The sequence below is a fragment of the Seriola dumerili genome, unplaced genomic scaffold (assembly GCF_002260705.1).
Source record: "Seriola dumerili isolate Sdu_G_001 unplaced genomic scaffold, Sdu_1.0 BDQW01004273.1, whole genome shotgun sequence".
NCBI lineage: Eukaryota > Metazoa > Chordata > Actinopteri > Carangiformes > Carangidae > Seriola > Seriola dumerili.
In genome coordinates, this window is record NW_019178528.1 from 70,765 (window position 1) to 88,882 (window position 18,118).

General features: G+C 39.3%; 1 protein-coding gene across 2 annotated transcripts in view; it reads left to right on the plus strand.

Moving 5' to 3' along the window:
* Positions 1–18,118, plus strand: part of mme (membrane metalloendopeptidase) — a 31,729-nt gene that overhangs the window by 11,114 nt on the left and 2,497 nt on the right. For both annotated transcript variants that reach the window (XM_022769674.1, XM_022769675.1), the window contains exons 5-22: positions 6,435–6,515; positions 6,994–7,089; positions 7,181–7,299; positions 7,480–7,548; positions 8,152–8,286; positions 8,903–9,004; positions 9,111–9,247; positions 9,430–9,523; positions 10,521–10,649; positions 13,753–13,851; positions 13,954–14,031; positions 14,252–14,355; positions 14,707–14,765; positions 14,896–15,015; positions 15,456–15,589; positions 16,022–16,087; positions 17,505–17,600; positions 17,997–18,073. In XM_022769674.1, coding sequence (XP_022625395.1) covers positions 6,435–6,515; positions 6,994–7,089; positions 7,181–7,299; positions 7,480–7,548; positions 8,152–8,286; positions 8,903–9,004; positions 9,111–9,247; positions 9,430–9,523; positions 10,521–10,649; positions 13,753–13,851; positions 13,954–14,031; positions 14,252–14,355; positions 14,707–14,765; positions 14,896–15,015; positions 15,456–15,589; positions 16,022–16,087; positions 17,505–17,600; positions 17,997–18,073 — 1,795 coding nt within the window. The remainder of the gene's footprint in view (positions 1–6,434; positions 6,516–6,993; positions 7,090–7,180; positions 7,300–7,479; positions 7,549–8,151; positions 8,287–8,902; positions 9,005–9,110; positions 9,248–9,429; positions 9,524–10,520; positions 10,650–13,752; positions 13,852–13,953; positions 14,032–14,251; positions 14,356–14,706; positions 14,766–14,895; positions 15,016–15,455; positions 15,590–16,021; positions 16,088–17,504; positions 17,601–17,996; positions 18,074–18,118) is intronic.

The following is an 18,118-nucleotide window of genomic DNA, read 5'->3' on the forward strand; positions in this document are numbered from 1 at the left end:
ATACACCAACTTATTTTTCTTGTAGAATTTGGCATCACCGAGAGCGTTGAAGCATGACTGTGAGATAGCTGTGACATAAGAAAAGTGCTCAGATATGAGATGTTTTTCACAGTCTATGACAAACAGTACCAAAGGGACTGAATATCTGTTTTTTTCTGTGATAACAATAATTGAAACAGAACTTATGTCAAACAATACTGACCACAAGGAGACTTTTTTTTTTTAAATAAATAGTTGTTCACATGACCTCCCTGATATCAAAATTCCAGTCAGAACCATTGCACAACACGATAGATATTGTATTTCTCATAAACATATCAAATAAAGATAGCAGACCAGAGTTTTCTGGCCAAGTAAAATGATTTGAATATTAATGCCGTCATTCTTGTCCAACAAAAACATATTGAATAAAAATCCTGAGTTGAATATGTTTTGCCAGCTAGGATGCTTATGATTAACAAGAAATAGTTTAGACCTCCACCAAGGTAATAATCTGCCCTGTTGGCTGTTTCATAGCCAACTGTGTAGTGGGTACACAACAGAACTTTTGTACATACTAGATACTTATATACTGACTACATGACAGAACTGTTACACGGTGCAGATGGCCAAAGTTTGGCTTGATGGCAGTGCTTGTGGAAAAACTAACTTCAATGGCTTTGTACTTGTTTTGAGCAGATACTGTACATTTCCTGGCTGTACATTAAAGGACACAGCTGAGCTGGATAACCCGCTATACCACTGTAATACCACTGTAATACCACTCTAATACCACTCTAATACTGCTCTAATACCACTATAATCATTTTGGCTGACACCATAGTTATGAAGAATGAACATCTGGGTCTGGAAGTGTTTTCTCCCCACTGTAAATTCCAATTTTAAGGTTTTCTTTTAATATTATTCTTAATGTTTCTTAACATAGAAACACTGGAGTCTCATAGACAACTTTACAATACAATAGGTTTATTTTATGGCTACCATTTTCAAATATATGTTTCAGAGAATTTTGAGAGATCATATTTTTTTGTGCCAGTTTGATACCCATTGGCCTTAGCTGCCATTTCTATGGAGAAGAAGCCAGTCAGAGGTTTGGATAACAGTTGTAGCAAAACTCCTATTGTTACTGAGTGAGCCTCAGAGACCTCCACTACATTTGCAACTTCCGCTTGTAATATACTCTAAATATGTGCTTCACAATAATAAATTGGAGGCAAAACTCGAACTAAAATCACTGCAATGCTTTGTGGAACGAGAGGTAGTCAAGGATAAAATGGCAATGGGGAGAGGAGAAACTCAAAATTTCTGATTCTGTATCATGCCGAGTGGTTTGGTTCAAATTGACGTGACGTCTCAAACAAACATCAGGTGGCACAAAATCCATTCTCAAATAAATCCAAACACGCACACACATGGGGCGAGAGAGAGAGAGAGAGAGAGAGAGAGAGAGAGAGAGTTTGTGTGAGAGAGACAGTGAGAGTTAGTGAGAGGGTAAGCCTTTGCTGTGGTTAAACATAAGCACCAGGCAGTCAGTAATCCAATCACACACACATGATCTGTGCCCTTTTGCAGGAAGCGCCCTGTGAAGGGTCCCTATCCCAGGACTTCATTAAGATTAAATGAGCACATAAATAGTGCACACATGGTAATGAGAAAATGGAAGGATTACAAAAATGAAAGGGTAGGAAGAGTCTGAAGTGAAATGCAGTCATGCAGGAGGTGAAAAGAAAAGTAGAAATACAGGAAAGAAATAACCCAAAGCACTGAGCAATTGAAAATAATTGAAAAAGGTAATGATTAAATACTGAATTCAATTTAGAATATTTTGGGGCTGCTAAATTGAATGACAAGTGGATTTCCCATAGATTATGCAATAATAGAATAGGTGTATTTAAGACAAGTTGATCTGACCTGAAATTAGAGAGTTGATGGAGGGATAAACCTTATCTGAAATATGCTAGCTGCCTTATCTCCTGTCTTTATTATAACTGTTCTGTCACTAAATCCCCAAAATTACAAAGAAAGAAAAAAAAAATTGCAGTTTCTTCATCTTTATCTTGTGATCCCAATTTACTGTGACATGGGTGATGTCTTATTGGACTCAGGGGAGAATTTCCTGTCAGTTCCATGTGTAACTGAAGATCCATCCTCTTCCCAGTATTGATCCCGTAGTTGCATTGAGTTGCACAGTGTGATGGTGTTTGTCAGTTGATCCCGATGCAACATTTATAAGATAACTTTATAAGTGACAGGCAATTGAAGCCATGTTGAGATGTGGGATGGCTGACAAAGTCAAAAGGTTTTCACACTAACATGATACCCCTTTGGGTTTCCTTTTAATGACATTCAAAGTTCATCATTTTGAGGAATATGCTCATTCTCTTCCTTGCCAAGAAGCCTGTAAGTTGGATTTTGCTATCTTTGGACCTTTGGAGCTTCCCCCTGTTTCCAGTTTGTATGCTAACCTAAGATAACAGGCTGCTGGCTGTGAACGGACAGATATGAAAGTGGTATTGGTCCTCTGAAATAAGTCTTGTCAAGAATGTTGAACTAAATTCTTTGCTGTAGTTAGGTTATTTTCATTTAGAAATTTAGTTTGAATGATTTTACAGTACATGTTTTTTGGTAGATTACTTCATTTTATTAAATTTTATTGCAAAAGAGGCAGGATTAGTTTCAGACATGTTTCTGTTTGTCTGGCACACTAAAAGCCTCATGCAAACAAACCTTAATCCTAGTTTTTGTATTCTGTAAAGACTAAAGGAGCTTGAACAATTGATTCATTAATTGCTAATGATACATGCACATTGTTTGCACAGCTTAACCTGGCTAGTTAACTTAACTTGGTGAATGTCAACAACTGGCAGCTTTGTGAAGACAGAGAAGAGGCACATTCTGAAATGCTAATATGGCTGATACTGATGATTTACAGCTTTTTCAATCTTCAAAAACTAAACCCAGAGCAAAATACAGCTTAGAAATATTACTACAGATGACAGACAAACAGTAACATTAGAGCGCTCAGTTCATTTCCCTCATTTAACAACTCCATTAGCATGTTGTGCAATGAGGACTTGGGCATGTCATGTAAACACATAAATCATACAACTCCACAATTCTGAGATGGTTGAAATAAATGTATGATAATGAATTCATGCCACATCTATCACACAGATATCCAATAATGTGTGATATAAGGGGAAATCTGCATGGATTTTTAAGGACAAACTTTTTTTTTTTTTACATGTGAAATTCACAAAGGCTCCAGGCTGCTTTTATACGAATTCAACAGTCCATTTATACACTTCTGCTAGATTACCATAAACAATAGCAATCACGAGGTCAACCATTTACATACATTTTGCATGTACAGTAAGTTTATTACAGGCACTTAGACTTTTAAGAGATTAAGATCATTCATAATTCATGATGCAGTCTTTATAACACAGTGGGACACATCATGAATGTTTCTCCTCATACGTAATAATCCACTGGCTTTTGTAAAATAAGCTGCTACATATAGTTTTACATGGATAAAACCATTGAGCCCAGAAACCATAAAAAAACAATAATTTTTCACAGTCAAGAATGAACTGTCAACCTCAAAAAAATATAATGTACTTTACATAAAATTAAATATATGAATATGCTCTTTTGGCATACCACATTGGTTTTAACCGGTCCTCTCTCTTTGTGCCTGTCATTTGGGGTGTGTGTGAGAGTGTGAAGAGCATAAGGCTGTATGATTGAGTTCAAGTAGATGGGAGCAGACCCAGAAGTAACTCTGAAGGCTAGACTAGTTACTTGAATTTGAGTCAGGTGGCAATGGGTAATCAGTGTAGGTCAATGAGTATGAGAATGTCATGCGCCCTTTTGGGCTAATTGAAGACCAGTCAGGCTGTCGCATTCTCGACCATCTGCAAGGGTTGCACTGTGCACAAAGGGAGGCCCGCCACAAGAGCATTGCAGTAGTTGAGGTGAGAGATAAGCATAGCCTGGACCAAGGGCTGGCTGTATACTGAATCAAGTAAGGCCTGATTTTTTCTGATGTTATATAGAGCAAAGCGGCACAACTAAGATTCTCTTTAAAATGAGTCCTGTGCCACCCATGAGCCCCTGACTATTTAAATGCATTAAACTTGGTGATGAGAGAGTCAAGAGGTCTTTGTAGTTAAGTAGTGCAAAGTGCAGGCACAGTTACATTAATAATGTTTCATACTGAATGACAAACCACCATCAGCTGAAGTTGAGCTAAAGCTTGAGGTACCTGTTGAGATGGTGTGAGATTTCTTTTTCCTAAGGACAGAGGGCACAGACTGTTTTACTCCTTCACAACAATACACTTGCTTTCACCACAGTGGTTTTCAGCAAACAGTAAAATTACCATGTGGGCGTTAGATTGAACCTTGATGATCTGAACATTCATTTAAACTCACCCTCATGTTTGATGCTGCTGAAAAGCGACAGTGGATCCAGAAGGAATGGTTACACTTTAAAGCTACAATATGCAAATGGTTGCCTTGAGGCAGTGCAGGAAAAGTGTGTTGTTAGTCCCATTCTCCTCCCCCTCAGTTGAGCAAGTTTACACCCATTCACTTATCACTCATTTTGATTAGCTATCTACCTAGAAACACTATGTAGCTGGAGGCAGAGTTAACTGGCATCCAAATGCCCACAACAGGTGTTGAAGAGGCAATGAACACAGGCAATAAAACATGCAATGGTGTTCGCTCTTGTTTTCGAATGGCCCTTAACTGTCACACCTTCAGCTTTGCTGCTCCTTGATTTCTTTCCACCTAATTTGCTATGACTTCCCTGCTGAGGTCACTTACCTCACCTTGATTACCACTGAGAAGCCAATTTATTGCAACAAGAGATTCAAATATGCATGGCATATTCCCTAATTTGTGGTTTATATGACAGTGTTGACCTCTACAAAAAATGACCCAAATAATGTTAATCACCTAAATTAAAAGATTAATTGCACTGCTACTGATAAATAGTTTGTGCTTAATTATTTATTCTTAAAGATTGGCCATAAACAGTACACAGGAACATTTTGTGATTGTGTATTGGTGAACTATTGCTATGTGCTCCTGGTTTCCTAATTTATCAACTAATCAATGCAATGATCCAATGCATGTCATCTTTACTTGTTTTCTACATACCTTTAATATGCTCCCAAGAATATTCCATTTAAAGACCCCCTCCGATGAAAATCAAGTTTTGTCCATATGGTGGTTTTTATGTCATATCATATCACATCATATATCATGAGTGAAATAAGCAGTCAACGCCATGACTAACATATTTCCACCTTGGAACTGCAGTGAACTAATGACAGTCTCATACAAATGGATGCAGTCAGCCAGGGTTTCAGACATAACATCACACACCTACAGAACCAATCCTGTCAATTTACGGGGACAAGGGCGAGCAGAATAAATCCGAAATCTTGTCAGAACAGCAAGAGTTTGCATTAGCACAGACACTAACACTGTGACAGCCACTGCCAATTAAAAGCTATATCAACAAATAAAAGATGCCAACTACGCTAACCGTTCAGATATGTCTGACTGAGGCTCAAATGTGTGACTGAGCCTCTCTGAGGTTTCCTCTAACGTGAATCATCTTGATATGCAGTGCTCTTTCACCAGTCACCAAAACCCATTTCCGTACAGAGAGCAAGACCTTGCATTAGCAAAACCGTGGACAATGTGTCAACCACTGTCACTGCTCTTTCACCTGTCAAAATAGTGCAAGCAGTGGCGGTGGGCCTAATCCAGAACTTCTCAGTGAGGAATTAAGCATAGATGTGCTTCCAGCTAGCCCCGGTTTTTCATTTTTTTGTTTACTTTTTATGTGGGAAAACCATGTTACACTAAATATTTATCATAGCTTTTGTTCATAGTATTTTCATGTAGTTTAAAACATGTTTGATGAAGATGGATTGGTCATTGTTTACAATTCATAATAGCCGTCATCTGAAAATGTTCTTCAAATCCCTAGTTTTTCCAGGTAGCTATTGTGCACATTATGAAAAAATGTAATTAAATTGAGAAGAACTGATTTTTGTTTGAGTTTGAGTTTTTCCCCCTTAAATGCACTCAGAAAATGTTTTCTTCCTTCCCGTTTGAATAATGTCATATTGTCTGTTTTGTCATTGGTTGCTATGAATTGCCTCAGTTTGAAGCCATCACTTTATTTTTTTTCTGGGGCTTTCTGACACAGGGACAGACAACATGTCTTAATTAAGATGATTTAATGCATCTGGACAACAGCTGGATTCTATTTTGAATCCACAAAACTGTATATTGTACCTGAGGTTATTTACACCCCTTCCTGTTTCCCCTCCCCTCTGTCCACATTGCCACATGTACACTCATACCTCCTTTATCTTTCTGTCTTTGTCTGTTTCTCTGCTCTGTTTGTAGGTGTCCTTGAAAAAACAGTGGAGGGGGAAGCTGCTGCTCTCATCAAGGCGAAGACCCTTTACAAGTCCTGTACTAATGAGAGTGAGTCAGCAGATTTCAGACTGACTATTTCTTTTTGTAACTTCTCTTGTTCTAAAGTGAACCTTTTGCTGTTACAAGTTGCGTGTCTCGTTCAGTTTATTTTTTTGTCAAACTATTATAACTATATTAACATTTCTTATCAACCATCAGTTTAAAAAAAAGCATTAAAAGTGGAAATGAATAAATGTAATGTAAATGTAAAAGTAAGAAATGGTCATTCAGCTTTACAGCATTACGTTATGCAAATAAGTGCATTCTTCAAAAGCATTTTAGCTCGAAGTGTCATCAGTAAACTCCTGCAATGAGCTCAAATTTGCATAGATTAATTATGCTTGAGAAGTACAATATTTAAATAATAATGAAAGGTTTCTTTTCTTTTTCGCTCATACTTTTCTGAATTTTAATTTGTAAGAAATAAACACACACATCCATTATTAAAAACACACTTGTGCTTGATTGTAACTACACTTCCTTTAAGGTTTAATTGAGCTCAGAGGAGGGACTCCTTTGCTCTTCATGCTGCCTGATGTGTTTGAGTGGCCCATAGCTGTGGACAACTGGGAAACCAACTATGGTAGAGTATTCCTTTCCACTGTCACGCACAGCAGATGTCATCCTCAGGCATCTCTTTCTTTCTCACGTCTCCCTCCTTCTCTATTCTTCAGGTAAAACGTGGAAGTTGGAAGACGTCATCGCCAAGCTGAATGAGAAATATGGAACTCAGCTATTGGTTAACTTTTTTGTCGGCACCGATGACAGGGACTCCAATTCACACATCATTCATGTAGGTGTGCAACTGTAGCTAGAAATCCCTCATCTGTCCCTCTGGGTTCATAGACCTACATTCATACAAATAGTCACATGTCGTATTCATCCACCCTGAACATAACCACCCACCAATTTTTTCAAATCTGACTCCTTTGGCTTATATAAATAAATATGTATGTTTTCTTGTCTTTTCCAGTTTGACCAACAGACAAGCCTCGGCCTCTTGTCCAGAGATTACTACGCCTGCACTGGGCCCTACGCAGAGGTAGGATTAAAGTTCACACACACATACACATGCACACCTACTTGTAATTTAATTAAGGCTTTCAACCGATGCACGATGAAAACAGCTCCATGTGTTCGTTTGGACCAGTGCCACTGAGTATTTGTTTCATGTCCCCTGGAGTTCGTCCCGGGAAACACGATGCCCAACAAATGATGAGGGCATCAGCTTAAACATCAGCACCTGAACTTTATGCTAGTTTGTATGCTTACATGTGTTTGCGAGCATATGTGTATAGGATAAATAGAAATGTTCTCTGAGGCAGTAAGTGATGATTAAAATCAATGAGGCAAGACAGAACAGATTTGGTTGTGTCTCAATACATACCAGATGTGTGTGATTGGAGCAGACATCCTCTGCTCTGGTTTTGCTTTACAGTTTACCATAGACCCTTGATTGATATGCAGAAGGCAGCACTTAAAAGAGCTTGGGTCGAGGCGGGCTGAGTGTATGTGTGTGCATCTGTGTGTATGTGCAAGTTGTCACCTCTGGTTTTTGGTCACTGGCTAAATTCAAACCAGTGAGCCCCTTTCTTTCCTGTTAAAGTCAAGATGAGAATATCATGAATGAGTGTGTGTTTGGCAGGCGTGTCGGGCCTATGAGCAGTTCATGATCGACCTGGCTAAGCTGATCCGCACTGACCGGAGACTGGCCATCAATGAAACCCGCATCAGAGAGGAGGTGACACGAGTTATGGACCTGGAGAGGGACATCGCCAACGTAAGCGCGTATTCACATTTTGCATTTTCCCAGCAGAACCCTAAATAGCTTGTTCTCTCTTAGAACTTCCTCTAGCCTCTAAAAATGCGCTCTTTTGTTCTTTGGAAAACTAATGGAAGGAGACCTTGTTTTCCAGCAGCACTGCATACCTTATCTTCTATCTCAGCTTCAAACAGCAGGAGGATCTTGTGAGCAAACCACTTTTGACAGTCTGACCTTCCACTCCTGCATTTGTAGCCCAAACCTCTCTCCTCTGTGTGTGTTTATGGCTCCATTCTGGAGCAGCTGCTGTGTAAAACAAGCTGTTAACTAGCCTGATCCCTACACAACAACTTCTCTCAGACATCAACAGGTTTCCACAGTCTACGTTTGTCATTCTGTGCCGCTCGGTTCTGCTCACTGCCATGCTTCACTTCGCTTCCACTCAGCTGCTGGCTTTTACAAGGCAGTCACACTGTTCAAGCTCTGACATTTACAGACCTGAAGCCTCCTGGGACTCCAAATATGTTTTCTGCTGCTGGACCTGCACTGCATGTGTACGCATGTGTCAGGAGACAAGGAGGGTTGTTTTCTGACAGCATTCTTGATTTTCAACCTCTGTCTTTTTCTCTCCAAGGCTACTGATACTCCAGAGGACCGTAACAATCCAGTGTTGCTTTACAACAAGATGGAACTGGGTGATCTTAACGCCAACTTCACCCTTGAGGTTGAATCACAGGTAAAAATAAACTCTTTGTCTGTCAGAATTTGCTGTCTCTCTTTCACCTTTCTTCCTGTTCCTTATGTTTATTTCTCCTCTTTGTGCTTTCGGACTCATCCTGAAGGTATTTGACTGGAGTTACTTCACAGCAAAGATAATGGATACGGTCAACATCAGCGTTCCTGACACAGAGAAGGTCATAAACTACTCCCCCAACTATTACAGAAGACTCAACCTTATCTTGGCCAGATACACCAAGAGGTGTGTGTGTTTGTATGTGTCACTAGTTGTGCTTGTGTATGATAGCCTGTTTGTGTTGAGTGTGTGTTTGTGAGGGCAGAAGCGCACAGCGTGCAATGAAAACAGCACCTCACCCATTACTGATATCATGTAGCTTTGTGTGAATAAGACACTTTCTTTGAACATCATTCCTCTCCTCACAGGGATCTGCAGAACTACATGGTGTGGCGTTTTGCTATGAACATGGTGGTGGGTCTGAGCAGAGCTTACAGGGACACCAGGAAAGCCTTCCGCAAGGTACACCACCAGGACCCTGACACTGAACATGCTAGAGCCAACTAATATTCTGAATTTTAGAGGTGGATAACAACATAACACAAGCACATAAAGGAGCTAGTGGCTCAACATGACAACATGACTGCAAGCACAACACTAACTATGTGTTTAGCCGGTATAATGTTCACCATCCTAATGTAACACGTTAGCATGTTGCTAATGAGCACTCAGACACAGAGTGCTGCTGAAGCAGATGGGAAGGTCATCAGGTATGCAGGTATTTTCTCATGAACCAAAGTAGCAGGCGAAGTCTTTGACCGAACTTTGACCTGATCATGGCACGAGATGAAAAGTTAAGGGATCAACTAAGTTATTAGAAGTAATTCTGGGGGGAACATGAATGTCTGTACATATGGTCTGTACCAGATTTCATGACAATTTATCCAACTCGAAAACAAAAATATCAACTTCATGGTGACACAAAAAGTCATGGTATCACCAAAGTCAGCGGGATTAATCCTCTGGGGAACATGGATGCCGGCACAAAAGTCCATAGCAATCCATCCAATACTTCCATCCGATATTTCTGGACCAGTGTGGCGGACCAACCAAACATTATTGCTATCCCTATGCTGCTAGTATGAGAATAAACTTATTGGTGCCTTGGTGAAAAAAAAAACAAACTATGTAAGACTGTGTCTAAATTATTCTATACTGCTGTTTCTTGCTGCTTACAGCATCAGCCTACGCACATGCCGATCAGTCAGGCTCTAATAAACACTAACGTCCACACTCATCTCCATTCATATTCTTCCTTACCATTTCTAAATCTTTCTAATCCTAGCCCTCTTCCTAATCTAGTCATTTCCCTTCTGCACTATTACTTATATTCCTAAGTGTAATGGTAATGCATAATGAAGGTGCAAATACAAAATTGCCATTGAGACTCTTTAAACAATATGCTGAATTGTTTATCCTGCATCTCTAATTGATCTGTGCCTCATTACTTTCCCTGCAGGCTCTGTCGGGTACAACGTCGGAAGCAGCCGTGTGGCGACAGTGTGCACTTTACGTCAACAACAACATGGACAATGCTGTTGGACGACTATACGTGCAGGAGGCTTTCTCCGAAAAGAGCAAAGAACTGGTCAGTAGAGGTCGGGTTATACTTTATATTATTAGAATAGATTTAATCAGATTTAATCGAGGAATTCCTTCATCAGGCAGGATACATTCTGTGTGATAAATAATATATATGTTTACTTTTTATTGACAGTTGGAGCAGGTACTGAATCCCAGAAATGAATCTTCTGGGCACATGTTCTCAGTCTATGTGAAAGTGTTGATGTATTCACCTATTCATACATGCAGTTTGATAACATGTGTTACAGGCATATCCCACTGGGTGTATTTTTGTCTCTTACTCACCTATGTTTTTGTCACCTTTGTGTCTCCACCACAGCACTGTATTTATTTTTTGCTTGCACCCATTGAAAGCAGCTGAACAAGGTGTCCTTGTTATCATGCCCACACCACCTACATTGTAAATCTCATCTCTGCGTGTGTGTGTATGTATGTGCGCGCCTTGGCACATGCCCGTGTGTATGTGTGAGTCAGACTGTGTGTGTGTGAGACAGCGTACATCTGTCATACTGCTGAGCGCCTCACACACTTTAAATCTCTGTCATTTTTTGCAACTTTGCCTACTCCAGCATGTGATCTCACATCACACGCTGTGTAAACATGTCTGTGTGTGTGTTTGTGTATGTGTAAATTGACACACAACTCCTTTGAGCATGCCAGTACACATCAACATGCATTTCCCCAAATACATGGCCATACGTTTATGTAAATGTGCTGACTTGACTGGCATCTTGCATATATGCTGCACCCCTCACGTACCAACCTTCTTTCAGCCACAAAGATATATTTCAGATATGGTTATTAGTGAACTGTAACTAAGTGTATTAAGAGAAGTACTGTACTTGAGTATACCTTACTACTATTGTTATGTTGTTACTTTATACATAAAGACAAAAAAGATTGTGCCCTTTTTCCGCCACTACATTTATTTGAAAACTATAAGAACTAGTTATTTTGCTGGCAAACATGTCACATACATACAGTGATATATGATTCATTTATAAAATATGGCATCGTGTTTGGATTAAACTACCCAACAGTAAGTAAATGAGTTAAAACTAGCTCCACCTTGACTAGCTACAACAACAAAAGGCTTCTTACACATTGGCAGACTGGCAATAATGATCAAAAAATATAAAATATAATAAAGAAATTCAAACATGGGCCATATTTTGTTAATGATGAGTTACATAAAATCTATATCTATATTTCAATGATAATAACTCTAGTTTCTCTGAAGGGTTTCAGAGGACTTAAGGTAATGGTGCTGGGTACTTTTTTTAACCATTAGATACGCTACAAATGAACGGTTAAACAAAGACCAAAAAATTCTATAATCCAGTGATTTAAAATGGACGTGACTTTGTTTATTATGTAGAGACTGAGTAAATTAGATCAAATTGAATAGCAGTGGATTAGTGTCCACAATGGGGATTCATTATATTTCTAAAGCATACTGTTATGAAACATACTATTAAGTGGGCTTACCGTTGCATATAAACCCAGCATTTAACCCATGTAATAGGATTTTACATGCAAAAAGACCAGCATGCATGTAACCGCAAACATTTATGCATGCACACAATAAAAACTTACACACACACATACACACACACACACACACACACACACACACACACACACACACACACACACACACACTCTGTATGCTAAAAGGTTGTCAGAAAAACCTCGTCAGTGTGGTCCCTGCCGGTTTGTGGTGAACCACAGCGTGTTGTCCGAGTGGTCATGCAGTGTGTTAGTGAGGGGTCTGCTGATGTAATGAGACACTGGAATGCCTCTGTCAGTTCACTGTGGTCTCAGAGCACAACTTTGGTAAGAGGGATCTGGGAGGTTGACCTGCACTGTCATTATCATTTTTTAATTTGTCCCCTTCCTATTTTGCTTTCATTCCTTTATTGGTTCATGAACTTTTTTTGTGGATTATTCCAATCATGTTTTTCTTTTTGCTTGTGGACAAAAAAAAAAACAAAACAAAACAAAAAAACTTGGCTTTTCATTGTCCATAGACCATGGTACAGAATTATGCCGTCTCTAGTGGCGTCAGTCAGTCTGTCTCTGTGTGCAGGCACATTCTTGTAAGTACTGTAACTCGAGAGCAATACATTATAGAAACACTAAACTTACACCGCAGGTTCCCACAGAAAACGGAGCTTTTGATGTGGATTTTGCAGCACCTTGCTGTGTGGATTTGCATATAAAAAGAAAATCTCATCATCATGAGACTACTACAGCTCTGCCAGTGTGTTATGTGAATACAAGTATGCTGACATGGAAATGTTCGTTTACTTGCACCATTTACTTGCTTAATAAGAATAGCATAACTTGTTTGTCTAATATATGGTTAAACATTGTGATCAATAACCTGTTCTATAACTTAGAATGATAAGGCTCAGGATTATTTTTCTAACAGAAAATAGAGCCCAAAAATGCTGGATGCATTTATAAGAAAATGTAAATTTTTAAAATATGTGAATCAGTCACAATATCAATAATGTATCTACAGTTTTGCAACCAGCCAGACAGCAGACATCCACTGTAGAGAATTTTAATACAACAAGATGAGCCTTTCATAAATAAGTAGGAATAAGTTTTTCTCACTCCACTCTGAGTTGTCATTGTTAATCACTAAATGTGGTGTATTTCTGGTTGTCTTTACCCCATTCTTTTTTTATAAAGTGTAAAAATAGTTGATATTACTCATAATCATAGTCATATTAATCAAACATATTATTAGTCTACTGGTAATATTTCCCAAGCTCATCAGACTCCTACGCAGAGGGACTGCAAACCTGAGTGCTTCTACGTTGATATGTGACTATGTAATGATGAGGCCTAATCCGGGGAAGTGTATTTTTATGACTTTGTTGCACAATGTGTTGCAAGATTGTTCTGTGTGCCTCTCGCTGGATCCTCTCTGCAGACCTTATGAAAAAACAACTCCCACACAATGGATGATTTGCACTGACTGACAGTTTTTTTCATGATACACATTTGATTGTTATATATCAGTGACATATTTTTGGGATATATTGTTGTCTCATTCTCTCTTCATGTGTCCTTGTGTGTGTATGTGTGTGTACCAGATGGAAGAGATGATCAAAGATATTCGGGAAGTGTTCATTAGTAACCTTGATGACCTGACCTGGATGGATGCAGAGACCAAGAAAGCAGCTGAGGAGAAGGTATTGGTTATAATTAACTGTCTGTTGTATTATATGCTGCTCTTTAGAATATGTGATGACTAAGGTGTTTGTTTGTCAAATTTTCTCTTCTACTTTCTGTAGGCCAGAGCTATTCGGGAACGGATCGGCTACTCTGACAACATCATGGATGACGAATACCTTAACAATGAGTACAAATATGTGAGTGTCTGAAAAGATGCAGTTGTGAATTTCTTTTCCTTCTTTCACTGAAATAATGTAACAGAATAGAGTGTGGATTCATTGTAGCTGCATATCAGTTCAGTGAAAACATCAGTACATTCTTGGCTTTTATGAGTTTTGCAGGAGAATATATGACCGGGTGTTGATAGCTCTAATCACAGCTAATCCTCTTGCCTCTCTGGCTCTGTGTTGGTGTTAGCTGAGCTACAATGCAGAGGAGTACTTTGAAAACATCCTACAGAACCTGGAGTATGTGCAGAAGAAACGCCTGCGGAAACTCAGAGTCAAAGTCAACAAAGAGGAGTAAGATTCCCCGTGGGGGCAGAATTAAATCAATGCTCAGCATACAGGCTTTTTCCAGATGTGTAGCAATTTAAAGTTACATTGTGAAGTATTTAAATCGCTGATAATAAATGTCTTATTCACTTATGGTAATAGTGATGTGACACACATTCATGCATTTAGCAGAGTGCATTCACTTTCTCCCACACAAACTCCTACTCACATATAGAGTTCAGGCTTTCACTAAGCACAGCAGGAATGCTAACATTAGCTTGGTTATTATTAACCACAAGTTAAATTTAATATCTTTCATCAAATTTGAATTGTGCCACACTATATGTCTCCTCACCGTGCCATTTTTTAATTCTCCAGGTGGGTAACAGGAGCTGCTGTTGTCAACGCTTTTTACTCATCTAGCAAAAACCAAATAGGTATTTACACATGTGCATGTGCAAATATATTCATTTGCAAACAAACAGTAAATGTATGAATGATTCAACATTCTACATTTTGTAACGACAAACCACTTTAGTTCTTTTTTTTGTTTTTCCCTGCCGTCAGTGTTCCCTGCAGGTATCCTCCAGCCGCCTTTCTTCAGCAAAGGCCAGGCTAAGTCTCTCAACTATGGTGGCATCGGCATGGTAATCGGTCACGAGATCACACATGGCTTTGATGACAATGGTATGACTTTCCGCACAGTTGCTCTCATTTCCTCCCAGAGGCAGTTTTGCCAGATTACTTTGGTCTTTGGGTAGAAATATTTCCCTTTCTGTATCTGGTACCACTTCAGAAAAAAATGATTTTAAAATGCCATTTCTGTTTGCTGTGCTCAGATCATTTTTCACGGCGCTCCTTTTCATTGGGTTATATGAAGTTATTATGGTCAATTTGAAAGATGTCAGGATTCTTTTATACTGATAACCACATCTGCAAGCCACCCAGAACTACAATGGAAATGAATTAAATGGAATGGAAACATGGAATTGACATCACATGCAGTATTTCAGTGCTGTCTCAGATAATAAGATAATGGGTGTTTGGGCATGGAGATGCATCACAATATTTTTCTTGTTAATCAAATCCGACCAGCTGAAGCTCCATGAATCTGGCCTCTTTTTTAGGCCGTAACTACGATAAGGATGGTGACCTGAAGGACTGGTGGACACCAGACTCAACTCAGAGGTTCCTGGAGCTGTCAAAGTGCATTGTCGATCAGTATGGCAACTTCTCTTGGGACCTAGCCAATGGACTTAATGTATGTCCTGGTAGACAGTCACAATCTCTCTCCTTCTCTCCTTTTTTTTTTATTGAATTTACACCAGCATTTTCTCAAATATTTTCCTAAACCTTGCTTTTTGTCTCATTTATTTTTCATTTATGAACTTTCCTGTTGACTATCTATTTCTCATTTTTCTATGTTTCCCTTAGTTTTGCAGCCTCATTGCTTCTCTGCTTCAGGTGTCTTTAATATTTTGTGTTGACATATCTATTCCACTCCCCGTCTTTGTCTCTCCTTCTCTGTCCTATTGCTTTGAACAATGCTTCTTTTATCCCATGAGAAAATTATTTCCTGTATCTGAAGAGTGATATTTGTGATTTGTTGAAATACATAGGACAAATTACAGCCCCCCTCTGTCCTTTTTTCCAGCCAATCTTTGTGTTCTCTCTTCTTATATCCCCTCTCTAGTTAAATGGTAATAACACCCTCGGGGAAAACATTGCTGACAATGGAGGGATACGGCAAGCATATCAGGTAATGAGTCTCAATTCAAAGGAGGAAACTCGGTTTAAGAGTGTGGCTTTACAGCTGAGAGAGGAGGGGATTTGGTTGTGGTTCGTTATTGTGGTCTGCTTACGAACATTAATAGACATGTCATTTTGCCAGGTCACTGACTGGCTCATTAACTTTTGTAAACACAACAGTGAAGGACATGATGTTGCCACTGATTTCATCAGAGGTGAACAGCGAAAGGGATCCACACATCGCAATACAAGATAACAAATGTTATTATTTTAGATCAACCATTATTTCTCTTAAAATGTATTTTCGTTTTCAATTTTGTTGCCCTTTTGAGGCCAAGCAGAGATTTGATTTCCTTCTCAAACATACAACATGCTGTAACAGAACAGGAAATGTGACATTGTAATTTTTTTCTCCACATAAACACAGAGTGACATGAATTAGCATTTAGATGGTAATTTAGATGCTGAAAATATAGCTTATATAAGTTGCTGCAGCAACTTTCAATTTGTTGCAATAAATTCAGAGTTGACCAGACTATTTCCAAAACATCACAGATGTACTTTTAGAATACACTTTGCTAAGGCTGTGTAAAAGTTTGTGTTCGGACCAAAAAGCAGAGTCAGACTAAGGTTGGGTAATATAAGTGGTTTTATTGCCAAAAGAGTTACTCTGGGGAAGCTGATGGCTGGAGAGGGCTGATGGCTGACTGAGGAGGGTTGAAGCAGGGAATGGTGGAGACCAGCTGAGTATGAAAGCAAGGTTGAAGGCAGAGAGATTGGTAGTGGTGGCTTTGAAGGCAGAGGCTGGCTGGCGCTGGGATTCTGGACACAGAGGAGAAAGATGTTAAACACAGGCAGGGAAAGGAACAACTACAAAACTCTAGAGAATATTTCTCAGAGAGCAAGTCTACCGGTAAGTGGAAGGAACAATCTGGCAATGAGTGGAGCATGGCCAGGATTCTTGAACAGGTTGCTTGATGAGTTGATGGGTAGCAGGTGAGGAATGATACCAGGTGCCGGGAGAAAGAAGCCACGCCCACAACAGACAAGAGGGAAAACAAGGAAACACAAGAGAAAAGAACTCAAGAGAAGAGAAAAAACTCTAGAGCTGTGGCAGAGCGGTAACACACGTGAATCACACGGCCCAACAAACAGCCCAACACATAATACACATAATAATTTCAACTCAGTCAGATACTGTATAAGGGGTTTACAGGCAGTGCCCCAGAAATGAGTCACTTTGATGAAGACAATGGAATAACAAGCACCGAAACAAGAGTCAGTTTATTTAAAAATTAACATGCTTGGGGTTTTGCTTGTCTCCCAAATTTACCAGTATTAGTATAAAACAGGTCATATCGAGGCATTACAGATATTTTTTTCCAGTAAGATAAAATGATAACATTTGTCTTGTGTCATTACTGTAGGCCTACAAGAACTACGTGAAGGAGCATGGAGAGGAGCCACCACTGCCTGGCATTGACCTCTCCCATGATCAACTGTTCTTCCTAAACTTCGCTCAGGTAGAGGATGGATGGATGGATGGATGGATGGATGGATGGATGGATGGATGGATGGATGGATGGATAATTGGAAATTACAAGATTTGGTGATATTATAAGCAACATTTTTGTTCTAGTGTGGTACATCCTAATATCTGTCTTCTCAACTCTTCTCATTAATCTTTGCTCAGGTGGTGCATAGATGGATGAATGGATGGAAGACTAGATGGTTGGGTTGAGCAATAAATGGATAGATAGATGGATGGATGCATGACTGGAACAATGGATGAATGGATGGATGGATGGATGAATGGATGGATGGATGGATGGATAGATGGATGGATGGATAGATGGATGGATGGATAAACTGGAAAAAGTACAGGATATTGGAAGAAATCATAATCACTGTCTTTTCAGGTGTGGTGTGGAACACACAGACCAGAGCAAGCTGTTAATTCCATTAAAGTAGATGTACACAGTCCAGGGAAATTCAGGTAAATTCAAACCAACAGTATTTCCTAAAAAAAACCTTGATAAAA